At 54.4% G+C, this 14,223-nt stretch overlaps 1 protein-coding gene across 1 annotated transcript in view; it reads right to left on the reverse strand.

Moving 5' to 3' along the window:
- Positions 1-14,223, reverse strand: part of ECE1 (endothelin converting enzyme 1) — a 52,086-nt gene that overhangs the window by 24,846 nt on the left and 13,017 nt on the right. The window contains exons 4-6 of the mRNA XM_006094013.3: positions 12,494-12,706; positions 2,474-2,595; positions 811-957 (exon numbers count right to left, since the gene is read on the reverse strand). Of these exons, the coding sequence (XP_006094075.1) occupies positions 811-957; positions 2,474-2,595; positions 12,494-12,706 (482 nt within the window). The remainder of the gene's footprint in view (positions 1-810; positions 958-2,473; positions 2,596-12,493; positions 12,707-14,223) is intronic.

The raw sequence follows: 14,223 nt of genomic DNA on the forward strand, positions 1-14,223 counted from the left end.
CAAGGTCACACAAGGAGTGAATGGCAGAGATCGGTGGGAACTCAGTCTTCATGGAGAGAGAGATGGACTCAAAGCCATTCCAGGCAGAGATACAAAGGCTGGAGGCTGAGGCGGGGGGACCAAGACATGGCTCCAGCTGAGCCTAGGGCAGCGGTCGGCAAACTCATTAGTCAACAGAGCCAAATACCAACAGTACAACGATTGAAATTTCTTTTGAGAGCCAAATTTTTTAAACTTAAACTATATAGGTAGGTACATTGTTATTAACTTAATGAGGGTACTCCTAAGCTGGCCTTTGCTAAAAAACGTCCTCAATCTGATTGAGGTACGTTCGCTGAGGTCGACCCCTTCCAACTCTCCCATCCACACTCGTCTTGTATACTTGTTTCGTCTATCTCCTTTCCGAAAACTGACTTCTGCGCAGGGGCCACGAAGTTTCAATGGCACTGTACGTGCGCGCCCACATTTGGTATTTTGTGGAAGAGCCACACTCAAGGGGCCAAAGAGCCGCATGTGGCTCGCGAGCCGCGGTTTGCCGACCACTGGCCTAGGGGTTGACCTCATCCCTGGAGCCCACGGTGACATAGCAGAACCCTGAAGATCCCTTGGTGTTGCAGCAGCCCACCTACCCCAGGAGGCAGCCTGTCCTTTCCAAACTTCTTGCCTGTCAAGCTCTCACCATTGGGAGCCAAGACTGTCTCCCAGGCCAGGGCAAGTCCCCTCCCCAACTGCCCCAAGGCAGCGCTTGCTAAACTCAGAACAGGCCATGAGGTCCTGCCCCCTCCTTCCTGGAATTCCCGGTCAGCTCACCTGGATCACGTTGCTGTTGGAGTTTTTGGAATCGGCACTGACGTAGACGGAGAAGAGGGCTGAGGTGCGGTAGCGGGTGGTGACCACCTCCAGGATCTCCTGGAAGTTGTCCTTGTCCCAGGGCCCTGTGATGTTCCAGCCCCCGAGCTGTGCGGAGGGAGGGAAACAGGGAGGTGATGAGATGGCGGGGAGACCCGGGTGTGACATGTGACCCTGGTCAGCCACCTGACCTCTCTGAGCCTCAAGAGCAAATGAAAGGGAGGTCATCATTAGCCAGAGATCCCGGCTGGAGCAAAGATGCACCCTGGACAAGGGAGCCGTGGGTCCACGGGGCGGCTGCTCCCTGGTGGCTGGGGGCGGGGCCGGGAAGAAGACTTTTCCGGTTCTCTGTTTATTTTTCTAGCACTAAGTCACATGAATGTCATTCCTACTGAAGCATAAATTCAATTGTGCCTAAAGCAACATATTTCATTTATTTGTAAGTTGTACTTATTTATTTTTCCATTACAGTTTACTTTCAATACTATTCTATATTATTTTCAGGTATAAGGAAAGCTCTATATTTTTTAAAAGATTATCTATTTTAGTTTCTCTCAGAGTTAGATTTTTAAAAATTTCCTTGGTGTTCCTGGTTGAGCTCACGCTGGAGACGGAGGGACGGTACAGTCCCCGGTGCCCACAGCTCCCCACCCACCCCAATGCCTCCCCCTCTCTCCCCAGCCGAGCTGGGAGGCGGGGCCTGGAGGGAGCAAGGGCAGCTAGAAAACACCCTCGGCCACCCCTGTGTGTGCGCCAGGCAGCCTGGCAGCCCCGGGCCAGGAGGCCATCCAAGGCTGATCGGAAGGTGCCCAGGAAGAAAGACTCTTTCTCCTGGTCAGGGGGCCGGGGAGGCCCTGGGTCAGAGGGAGGGCTCTACTTCTGCTGCAAGACTTCCTGTTGCTCCTTGTGGACACACCCCTGTCACACACAGATACTCTCTGAGGACAAGGAAGCAGCAACACAGAGAACATTTTATCTGTAAATACATCCCCTGTCCCACACGCAGATGCAGAGGCACATGTGTGTGACAGACCTCCCCACACAAATACACACATGGATGCCCAGCCGGCGTGGCTCAGTGGTTGAACATCGACCCCTGAACCAGGAGGTCATGGTTCGATTCCCGGTCAGGGCACATAGGTGGTGGTGGTAGGGGGGGGGTTGGGGCTTGGGGCTTGATCACCAGTAGGGGGCGTGCAGGAGGCAGCCAGTCAATAATTCTCTCTCATCATTGATACTTCTATCTCTCTCACCCTCTCCCTCCCTCTCTGAAATCAATAAAAATATATTTTAAAAAAGTAACAAATACACACCCACAGAGAGATGAGCATGTGCACGCACATGCACACGCACACACACGCACACACACACATGCACATGCACACGCACGCACATGCACACACACGCACACACGCACACACACACACATGCACACGCACACACACACACATGCACACGCACACACACGCACACACACGCACACGCACACAACCCTGGCACTGTCAGCAGACAGGCTCCACCATCCACGGCCGGTCCTGGTGGCAGCTGGGCGCTGGGACAGAAGCCAGAGGGGCAGGCAGGGGCAGGGCGGAGGAGATCGGGAAAGTCTGCCGGAGGAACTCACCCTCTCAATCAGCTCCATCAGGGGCTTGGCCTTGAGCTCCTCGATCTTGGTTTCGTTCATACACGCGCGATAGTACACCTGGGCCTTCTTTTCTGCTTCGCTCACACTGGCTGTGGAATTTTCTGGAATGACAAGAGAGCCGTTTGCGACATGCCCCCCGTCCCGCTGGGAGCCCTGGGTGGTCCTCTGCAGGCCTGGGGCCCTGCCTGTCAGGGCAGCGGTGAGGAGCTGTCAGAGCAGGTACGGGACCGCCCCAGGGCACAGCCTGGCAAACGGGAGGTGCCCCTGCTTTGAGCTGCCCGCAAACAAGAAGAGAATAAATACGCTGCTTCCCCCGCCCTGGTGGTCGGGTGTGCAGACGTGTCCCTGGTTGGCAGCGTGGGCGCCCAGCTGGGGGCGGTCTGCTTCCCCGCCGGTCGCAGGGCCCAAACACCCCCGCCTGGTGCATGGGACAGAGGCCTGTCTAGGCTTCAGATCCCAGATGGCCTTCCCTGTGATAAAGACTGGAGTTGGGCGGCAGCCTTAAAGGCCTCATTCATTTTATGAATTTACTTTCAGCTTCTTCCTCCGAGAGCCCGGGCACGTTCCACAGACTAACAGCAGACTCAGGGGCCGTTTGCCATTTCCCTTCCCAAACCCGGCGGGCAGCGTCACAGCCCCTTGCGCTGGGACACCCGGGAGACTGTCCTCCTCCCTGTCCTTGGGCCCTGGTCCAGATGCCACCTGCTGAGGGCCGTGCTCCTGTATGTGCGAGAGCACAGGGCAGGGTCCCAGCGGCACCTTCCTGCTGTTCAGGCCACAAGGACCTACTATGTGCCTGAGCTTTCATCTCAGGACCCCGACCCCCTCAGTTCCCTCTGTCCAGCTTGCTCCCTGGGGGGCTCCTCGCTGCTCTGGCCACTTTGCCTCAGTTCATATTTGTCTTTCCTGGACCCTGAAATTCCCTCCTTTGCTTCCTTCTAAAATACCCCAAACCCCACGACCTCCATGAAGACTTTTTTGGCAGAAGGTTACCCATTCATCCACTAAACAGATGCTTACTCTGTGCAGGCTTTGGGGGTGCAAAGACAACCTCCCTGTCCTCTGGAAAAAAGCCAGGTGGGGTGGGGGACGACGAGAGTGGGCTGGAAGAGGTTTATGGGGGAGAGGAGGACTATGTAATACTTTCAACAATAAAGATTAAAAAAAAAGAGAAAGCCCACCCTGGGCCTTCTGCATGGGACACTGTCCAACTCTCCTCGGCCTTCAAGGCCCCTTCAGGGGTTCCCAAGAGGTTCATTCATGTAGGCTCTCAGCACTGAGCACCTGCTGGGTGCCAGGCCTGGGCTGGGCACCAGGGTTTACAGCCACGAATAAGACCTGCTCCCACCCGCAAGGAGCTCAAGGTCTAAGAGTACACACAGGCGTACAAAGATGTGGACCGCGAGGCACCGAAGTGCTTTAACGCAAATGGTTCTGGAACCCAGAAAAAAAGTCACACACTTGGGTGGGGTGGGGCCCGGGGGCCTCCAGAGGGCGTCCTATTTGAGCTGCTTCTGGAAGGTGAAAAGTTACTCACCAGGTAGGAATGAGGGAGGGGGGCATTGGGTTTGGGGGGAGTTGGAGAGTGTGAGGAAAAACAAGCATAAAAGGGCATGCAGTTTGCAGAAAAGAAATCCATTCGCAGCCAGTTGGTGCAAAGGACACGAGTCACTTCCTGGCTGGTCTAATCAGCTTGCCCGGCCCTGAAGCTCCCCGCCCCCAGTTCTTACCCTCAACAGCACCACGGTTTCCAATGGTTGCAGAGCGTCAGCCCTGCCTGGCTGAAGTCAGGGGGACAGTCCGAGAGGGAGGGGTAGTTTGCAGGGCGATCGGGTGACAGCGTGCCAGGGGGCAGTGATGAGGAGCTATGGGGGCACACAGCCCTGCAGGGAGCACCAGCATGTCCCCGTGCCCCTCCGAGCAGGAGGAGAGCTCCCTGGAGGAAGGGCAGGGACTTGTCCCTGCTCCTCACACTCAAAAAGCAGCAAAGCAGGAAAAGCGAAGTGTCCCCACCCCCTCCCAGGGGCTGCGTTTCTACGACAACACCTCCCAGCAGCTAGGCTCCTGGACGGGAAAGCAGGCATCCTCACTGGCTGGCCACATCTGGCTCTGGCCCTGACCCTGAAATGCCAGGGCCAGCGTCAGGGGAGGTACAGTCTGTGCGCTCTGGCCCATCAGGGGGCCGGGCCCCTCCCTCCCCCAGTGCCCCAAGGCCACCCAGATAAAGGCCCACAGAAAGGCTCCAGGGACAGGCTGGCTGGCTCATGACAGCAACTTCCAGGCGGCCCCCTCCCCCACCTGTTTGCAGTCCCCCAGGGACCTCCGGGAGGGGCGGGAAAGCAGCCAGCCTCCTCCTCTCCTTCGGGGTTCAAACTCCCCCTGAGCTCCGCGCCCTGGGTGTCACTCCACCCATTTCCCCACAAATATTACCAAGTTCTTATGGTTTGGTGGCTGCCAGGCTGGGTGCGGAGGTGGCATAGGCAACAGGACGGGAGCCTGACGTCATAGGGCCTCTGCAGCCGCACAAGGGCCAGACAGACAGAAAGCCATGACAGTCACAAAGGCCTGGGATTACACAATGGGGCACATGTGATAAGAATGACCCGAGGCCTTGGGGGAGGATGGCCCGGGAGGCGGGGATCCCTGTGAGCTCTCGGATGAGCTCCACGTGGAGTGGACATGGGCTGCCTCGCCCACCAGTCCGGGTGCTGGTCGTGCCTGCTCCCCGGCGCCGGTGGGCACACAGTAGCCACCAGCGACGTCTGCTGAAAGCACAGAGCCCAGTGTCTGCTGCTGCTAAGACGGGCACAGCATCTGGGGGGCGACAGGGTGATGAGGTGCAGCTTGCACACTGCACGGGGGGAAATGAGGCAGGTGGGGCAGAAAGGGACCGGAGTGAGGGTCCCACCAGGAGTCAGTGTTCATACCCCCTGACTCCCTTGCTGACCTGGGTGGGGCAGGAGCCCTGGAGAAGGGGAAGCCCCTCCCCTGCTCACCCACCTCCTCACAGGGCACCTACTACCTGGCAGGCACCAGGGGGACAAGAGCTGAAGGGAGATGGCCAGGTGGGAGCCACTGTAACAGTGAGCGGTGAGGGCTGGGCCAGGGGGCAGCAGACAAGGGGAGAGAAGCAGAGGGAGTGGGAGGGAGAGGAGTCAGTCCAGCATGCTGCCCAGGTTTCTTGGTCTGAGCAAAGGGTTGCTACTGAGGTTCGGAAGGCTGGGGTGGGGGCAGGGGTGGGAGTGGAATAGCTGTTCAGATGTCTATTTAACCTGAGATGTCTATTAGGCATCCAAGTGGACCTCTCTGGGTGGGAGTTTACAGAGCCGTGTCTTGAACTACTTGGAGTCCGAAAGGACCCTGGAGTATACAGATACCTTAAATTTGGCCATGAGCCCCAGACCACTCATTTGCAACATGGGCAATATTACCCCCAATGGGGAGAGAATTAGTTCTTAGGGGGTAGAAACAACTTACTGTTTTTATTTTTAAAGGAGTTTATTTTTTTTCTAATATATTTTTACTGATTTCAGAGAGGAAGGGAGAGGGAGAGAGAAACAGAAACATCAACGATGAGAGAGAATCACTGATCGGCTGCCTCCTGCACATCCCACACTGGAGATCAAGCCCGAAACCTGGGCATGTGCCCTGACTGGGAATCGAACTGTGACCTCCTGGTTCATAGGTTGATGCTCAGCCACTAAGCCACGCCAGCCGGGCCCAACTTACTCTTTCCATGTGTACATACAGTATGTAACAGGTTTACAGTATATCTGTGGTATTAAACTTTTAGGAGGAGGCAATAATGAAAAAGGTTGGGAAACACTGCTGGGGCTGATCTGGGCCCTGCACCTCCCAGCTGCCACCTGCTACCTGCCGCCTGTCTCCTCCTCTCCTCGTGTCCACGTTCCTGCCCCAGGGCCACGGTGCTCACTGTTCCTCCTGCTTGGCACACTCTTCCCCTCACAGCCATGTGGTCTGTTCGCTCACTAAATTCAAGTTCCTGCTCAGATGTCCCCTCCTCAGAAAGCCCATCCCTTCTTTGCCTCCTCTTCCCTCTCAGGCCACACATGTTCTTTGCTTTTTTTTCAAAGCCCTAATTCTTCATAATCATATTATTTACTCATTTATTTGCTTACTGTTTGTCCCTCCTGCTGGAATGAACTGCCACAGGAAAAGACTGTCATATTCCTGACGCAATGTCTGGGACCTAGCGATGTCTGGCAAATAGCGTGCAATAGAGTCACTGAGTGAATGAATGAATGAGTGAGTGAATGAATGAGTGCGTGCTCTGGCAGCTCCACAAAAAAGGTGTCAACCACTTCGGCCTGAGGGAGGAGGCTTGGGTTCAAAGTGAAAGGAGCCACAGACAGTTTCCTCTCTGGGAAAGGCGTGGTTTCCTGTAAGACACCCTAGCCGAGAAGGTTCCATGGGACCAGCAGGGAGGCATCAACAGGCAGTTCCCAGAACTGAGTTGGGAGGTGGTGGCACTGCCAGGGCCCCAGTGGAGATAATGTGGCTCCCAACTGCCTGGGTCCTTCCTCCTAGCGAACCCGAGTTCCAGAAACTTCCTCAGTCACTTCCCCAAAGTCCCAGGGAGGAAAGACAGCACACCATTTAATCGGCCTGCTTCTTCCTCTGGGAGTTTATACTGGCACAGCCCCCACCTCCCGCCTCACTCCCCGGGAGGAAAAAATGCCCAGGCAGCTGGGCGGCTGCAGAAACGGGGGTTACTGGGAATTCTGGCCAGAAGCATGGGGTGGGGGGCAACTCCACATCAGAGCAGGACCAGTGTTTGTCTTAGATAAACCCACAGACTCAGCTCAGACAATCCCAGCCCTCAGGAGCCCCATCCTGTGAGGGGATGTGGGGACCTGATAAAGGAGTGCCTTTTGCTGCAGAAGAATCAAAAGAATAACACGGCCACCACTTCCCCTGCCCACTTCAGCCAGGCCCTGTGCTGAGACCTGTTAGTCAGCACCGGCACCCTGGGGTGCACAGGATCACCTCCTGTCAAGGCGCCTGCCTAGGGCAGCAGAGCGAAGGGGCAGCACGCTGGGATTGGATGGAGCCCAGGCGTCAGTCAGCCTCCCTGAGAAAATGAGCTGCTTCCTGTGTGTGGGCGTGGCTGTGTGTGCATCTTGTCATAACAATCTCCACCAGTGGGTGTTAGTATCACGCCCAATTGATAGGCAAGGGGTGGGGGAACCGGTCTAAGGTCACACAAGTGAGTTCCGAGGCTGCCAGGATGGGAGCTCGAGCTCTCTCTGCTTTCCCTGCCTTGCCTGCAGGCCAGACACCCCCTCCCACCCTCGGGCCAGGTCATCCATCAGGCCATTTAACCGTTCCCCCAAACGGGAGGGAAGGGCCGGCGGCTGCAGCCACGGTACTGGACAGAAAGCATTTCCTACAGGTTCCGGATGACGCAGGAAGATGAAACTACATTAGACAGTAAATACTGGAAAAATAAATCCGAATGAAAATACAAGAGCTGTCACAGGTGACAGGATTAATTGCCCAGTTACTGACATGGACAAATTTAATGCTACAGGAATAACCCTGTATGTGTTTCTCGAGGAGAGGTCTCAGGGGGAGGAGAAAGGAAGGCCGCTAACTTTTTCTTCATGGAATCTGTATTGCCTGAATGGTTACAATAAGCAGGCATGAATTTTTTTTTTTTGCGTGTATTACTCTCATAACGTAAGACGTCGTAAATGTGACAGGTACACAAAATGTAATTGTAGCTGAAGCCGGAGAGGCCCTTTGGTAGCCATGGGAGGCATGAGGGAGGAACAAGTTTGAGGAAAGTCTCGCAGGGCTGAAAGGGGGTGGGGTAGGGACTCTGGATGGCAGGACAGTCTGTGCTAAAAGCACATGCTGGCGAGCCCAGGGCAGGCCCAGCCCAAGCGGCGATCCTTCCCCTGATAAAGGGAGGACACTCTTGTCTCCTATGAGGACAGCCCAAGCTGGCAGCTGGGTGGGCGGCAGTGTCTCATGGACGAGGCATCTGTCTCATGCAGCTGAGGTCACTGCCCTCCAGCCAGCAGGCTGCAAGGACATGCCACGGTGGCACGAGGCCTAGTTCAACCCACCTGCTACAGATCTGCCTGGATTTCCTGTGAGGGGCTAGGGGTGAACTCACTGTCAGACAGGGGAGGTCTGCCCAAGGTCACGTGGAAGCTGATCCTTACAGCTGCTCGGCACGGCCAGCTGACAGTCCTCACCGGCACTCTGCCTGTGCCCTCTCCTCCTTCCACCTGGGGAAGCTCACCCCAGGCCAGCTGGGACAGCCTGCCCCCCACCCTCCCCCCCCCGGCCTGGTCCAATCCCCATCAGCCTCAGCTCCCTCCTGAAGCCCGCTGGCTGACCCCTGTGTCTTGGGGAAGCTGAAACCAGCTTGGCCTTAAGCCCAAGAATGCACTGGCCCACGCTCCTGGATTTTTTTGTCACCCACTCACCTGTCTCCTGGCTTTTCAGGCATTTCCAGGTACCAAGGCCCGAAGGCGAAGGGCCATTTCCAACTAGTTCCCAGGAATGGGCCTGGGGTGAGAGGACCCCAGGATGTACCTCCTGGGGAAGCTCCTGGTCAGTGTGACATGGGGGTGGCCCCAGCTACTGTGCTCACCAGGCCTGGGAAGGTCTTGCCCAGCCTGGAGCTCAGCCACACAGGAGCTTGAACCACTGTGGCCGCTCCGCAGCCTCCGCGTGGTGAAGGTGACTCAGCAGAGTCAGTAGAGAAAGCATGTGGGTTTGAGGCCCCACAGCCCTGGGGCTGAACCCCAGCTCCACTATTTCCTAGGAAATATGTCTCCTCTGTGTTTGTGAGCCTCATCTGTAAAATGGGCAGATACAGCCTACGCCGTGGCTTTAATAAAATACAAGTAAACAGCTCAGCATGATCGTGGGCTGATAACTGGTGCAGTCCGGTGCTTCCGTGAGAAGTAACAGAAGCAATAATTACTCTCCAAGCCCCGATGAACCCTTAGGACGTCTCTCCTAATGCTCTGAGCTAGTCCCCACTTTCTAGGTGGAGAGCTGGGGCCCCGAGGGCGGAGTCTGGGCAGGAAGTCACTGCCACACCCGCAGGCGAGCGCACCTCCTCGGTGCAGGCTCTGCTAAGCACGCCGACCCTCACATGCAAGTCAAACCTCACAGGGACTCTGTGTGTTCGGTGGCATCGTCGCCCCCTTTTTACAGACCATGAAACGGAGTTGGAGAGAAGCTGGTCCATCTGTTCGAGGCCACTCGGGTGATAGGCTCGCATGCCAGGGCGGCCTGACCTCCAAACCCTGCAGTGTGGCCTCCTGATACCACCAGACCCTGGACCGGGGGCAGGGGCTTGAACGCACGGCTCTGGCTGTTCCGTGCCCAGCTCAGTGCAGCCTCCCCACCCCCATACCTGACCTTCAGGGACAGGGTGGATGTAAGGCCAGAGCCCAGGGTTGTAGGCCACTCCTCATGGGCCCTGACACCTGGGGGTGGACTCAGTCCGGGCACAGACCCAAGGTCCTCCTGATAAGAACCAGCCCCAGAACAGCAGGGTCGGGATCACAGGCACCGTACACCGTACACAAGGGCCAGTTCTGGGCCTAACTGGGAAGTTAAAGGGCCTGCCCATCGCCTTTCTTCCCCTGTCCCCTCTCGGGGCTAACGGCTCCCCGGGGCTGGAACCCCTCTCCATCCTGACTGGCAGTGTGTCCTTGGTAAAGTTACCTGAGACTTCTAAGCCTCAGTTTCCTCATCTATAAAATGGGAACCACAGTGCCTACATCCCAGGGCAGCTGTGTGGACAAGTGCGGGGGGGGGTAGTATAAAGTGATTGGTACAGTGCATAGCACATAGCAGACACTAAGTAAATGTTGGTCTCTTTCCCTCTTTCCTTCACTCCCTCAACGCTCTGAGCTGTCTGCCTGCAGGCTTTCTCCAAGGCACGAAGGAAGCCACACTTTCCCTTGTACCTGAAGGAGGTGGTGTGGACAGGGGAAAAGACACATGACCCAGCAAGTCCCAGCTCTGCCACCTACCAACCTATCTTGAGGATCTGTTTCTTCATCCGTCAAGCGCTTCCTAGCTTCTACCCTGCATGATCAAATGGATGCTATCTATAAAAAGACCTCTGTAAACTCTAAAGTGCTGTGCAAAGGTCAAGGGTGAAAAACAGTAACACCGTCATAAACAGAGCCTCCATAATATGCCAGGCCGATTCAAACAAAGCACTTTATATGTATTTTCCCATTTGATTTTTATAACCTAAAGGAGGCATAGTTCCCATTGTACGGATGAGAGACGAAGCCCAGAGAGGTTACGTAATTGACCCAAGATCACACAGTAAGAGGACGAGGCAGCATTTGAACCCAGAGGTCCTAGCCCATCTTGTGCTCTTACCTGGACGATTCCCCCGCTTTGGTTCCTAGTGCTTGCCCAGCTCCTGGCTGTGTCTTTAGGTGCTGGGAAAGGGTATCCCTGAGTTCTAGTCTGGCTACCACAGACAAATTTGCCTTTTAAGCTCCTGCTTCTGAAGTGAAAGCCTGTGTCCCCTTTAATGGCACTTGGGTAGCATAAAGCAGGCAGGGGCTTTGCTGTCCTGACATACAGAGCGGCAAACCCTGTTCCGATCCTCAGGGATACAAGCAGGAGGCTGTGTTACTAAGGGGGCTACTTAGGGGCCCTGCCCAGGAGCTGCTGGGGGCCTAGAAGGAATGGTGGGTGGGTTTCACCCAGCAGCAGCTGTGCCCCCTGGGTGGGAAAGAAAGGAAAGGTCTCCTTTCATCTAAAAGACACAATTGCCGCCCTGGCCAGGTAGCTCAGTTGGTCAGAGCATTGTCCCAAAAGGCCAAGGTTACAGGTTTGGTCCCCGGTCAGGGCACATAGAAGAATCAACCAATGAATGCATAAATAAGTGGGACAACAAATTAATGTTTCTCTCTCTCTCAAATCAATTAAAATATTTAGAAAATAATTTTAAATTAAAAGACACAGTTGCCTGAAATTCATAACCGTCAAATTAGAATCTTTTGTTATCTTTTAGAGAACTTTCCCACCGGAAGGTTTCTGACCCTTTGAGATGTGTCCCCTTTTAAGGCATCTTCTTCTATTTTACCCACTTTTAAAATTTTTATTGTATTTTACCTACTTTTGAGTATCTTGAGGGTTGGTTGTTCTGTTTTTAAACTTTATATGTATTTGTCGAATTAAGTTCTCTTATCGATGGATTAATTGACTGGCTTTTCATGATCTAACCTCTCCCACCATTTGGGGCCCCAGGATGGGGTCAGCGAGAGAGGAAGATGGCCAAGATATCGGCTGCTAAGGGGTTCAAGCCAGGACCTCTATATGTGACAGCACGGAGCAACGTGATTTCACGCAGAGGACGACCCCAACAGGCAGATGTTAATTCAACACACATTATCTAGGGATATAGCTGCCAACAAGGCAGACATGGGATTCTAATCTAAGCATAAAACCATCAGCACCAAGGTCAGCTAGAGGCTTATCCATTTTCAGGAGGCCAAGGAAGACTGCTGCCTTCAATGAGTAACTCTCAGATAAACTGTTATGACTTTTATCTGCTCACAGCCTTAAAGTCTAACCTCGTGTGCTCAGCCTTGATTCCTTTCACTCACAACTTGCAAAAAAGCAGTCAAAACTAGTCAACAACTAAGTTGCGGCTGGAAGTCACAAAAGCAAAGACCACGCTGCTAGTTTTTGTGCACCTACTATGTGCACACATGCCATGCTAACACTCTACATGTGTGCTCTCTAGTTCTCCAGACTCTGCAGTTTGGGTATTATTAGTCCTGCTTTACAGATGAAGAAACGGAGGCTCAGAGGTAAGTAACTTAGGCACACAGTGATGGGACAGGCATTCTAGCCCACTTTCACATACTCCAAAGCCTGTCTTCCCCTCAGCCAAGCTCCTCCGTTGACTGGCCTGGCCAGGTAGGTCCTGCTGACGGCCCTCCTGTAGCCCACTCATTGGTCCCCCTGCAGGGTGCTTACCGAGGAGGTGCTTGATGATGGCTTGGTTGTGTTCCCAGAGGTGGCTGAATGTCCCCCAGCGCGAGTGGCCATCAGGCACGGGGTTGGTTTTGATCCAGCCGCCGCAGGCATAGGTGAAGAAGTCCTGGCAGGGGTCCACCCTGGGGTCCATGGAACTCAAGATGGAGCTGGTCACTGAGACGCAGCCCTGGCTGAGGCACACCGGGGGCGTTCCTGGCAGGAGACAAGGACAGGAGGCTGGTGAAGGGCGGGCAGGGAGGAGGCTACAGGAGTACCGTGCAGTGACCAGGGGCCCTGGTGCACCATGCCCCACTCTGGTCCTGACCACACAGATGAGGAGTTGCATGGTCCCTAGACCCCTCCAGAGAAATTATCTCAGTAGGTTCTCTATTTCTTGGCTTATAAAATAAGACTTCTGTTTAGCTGCCTAAAATCCTTTCTATAGCTTAAAAGTACCCCGAAACAAGTCTTTCCCTCTACAAATATTTATTGACTTTTTAAAACTATATATATTTTATTAATTTTACAGAGAAGGGAGAGGTATAGAGAGTTAGAAACATCCATCAGCTGCCTCCTGCACACCCCCCTCACTGGGGATGTGCCCACAACCAAGGTACATGCCTTTGACCGGAATCGAACCTGGGACCCTTCAGTCCACAGGCTGACGTTCTATCCACTGAGCCAAACCGGTCAGGGCTCATTGACTTTTTATTGTTCCCTGGTGTTCAACAAATTCATTCACTCATTCAATGTTCAATAAGATAATTACTGAGTATCTTTCAGGTTTTTGCTGCGCGCAGTGTGTGTGTGTGTGATATGAAAGGTGTAACCCTTTCCTTCAAGAGCTAATAAGTTAGTTGGGGATACACATCATAAAGGAAAAGTCAAAAGACAACAATAGGAGAAACATCTGTCATTCATTCTACAAACATAAGCTGAGTGTATTTAGTATGTGCCACACGGGTGGTACAGACTCTATGGTGCCAGGACTCAGGAAGAAGAAAGACTTTCAAGAATAGAAGGAACTATAAAAAAATCATCCCCACTAAACACGAGGCAGGAGGGTGACCTCATCGAATCCTCAAAAGAACCAAAACCGAAACAACCCTGAGGTCATTTTGCTTACGGCCATTTTCGCAGAGGAAACTGAGGCACAGAGAGGCTCAGCACCCTGCTTAGTGGCCAACGGGATCTGAAGCCCACCCTCTCTGTCTGCTCTGGGCCTAGAAGGGAGCTCTCCTGGTGAGGACCCCCTGGGGCAGCCCAACCTGTCAGGTGTGGCCTAAGGAGGGACAGCAGTTGGTGCAGATGGGCAGTGGGCAGGGCTGCAAATCCTACAGGTGCCCCCAAAACACAATGAGCAGAGAAGTCAGCTTCCTCTGAGCTGGTTTTCACAAACTCAGGCAGAGGTGTGAGGGCTGTCCGCAGGCCAAGGGCAAGAGGAAGGGGCCGGATCCCTGCCTCAGGTTCGATCAGCGGGCTCTGGCGAAGGAACTGAAGTGTGGGCGGCCTCAGCTGTGGCCCAGCCCGAGGAAGCGAGATGAACCTGACTGCAGGAGCCAGAGGCCGGAGCTCCAGGCTGGTGACTAAAAACAGGCTCAGCGGAATCGTCTGTTGACACAGCTGTGCCGGCGACAAGGGGGACTGTTTCCTGAACACAGGTCTGCACCGGGTACTTCACGCACATTCATGATCTCATGGAGGCCTCAGGACAAGCCTCAGATACAGGC

The sequence above is a fragment of the Myotis lucifugus genome, unplaced genomic scaffold (assembly GCF_000147115.1).
Source record: "Myotis lucifugus unplaced genomic scaffold, Myoluc2.0 scaffold_128, whole genome shotgun sequence".
In the NCBI taxonomy this organism is placed as follows: domain Eukaryota; kingdom Metazoa; phylum Chordata; class Mammalia; order Chiroptera; family Vespertilionidae; genus Myotis; species Myotis lucifugus.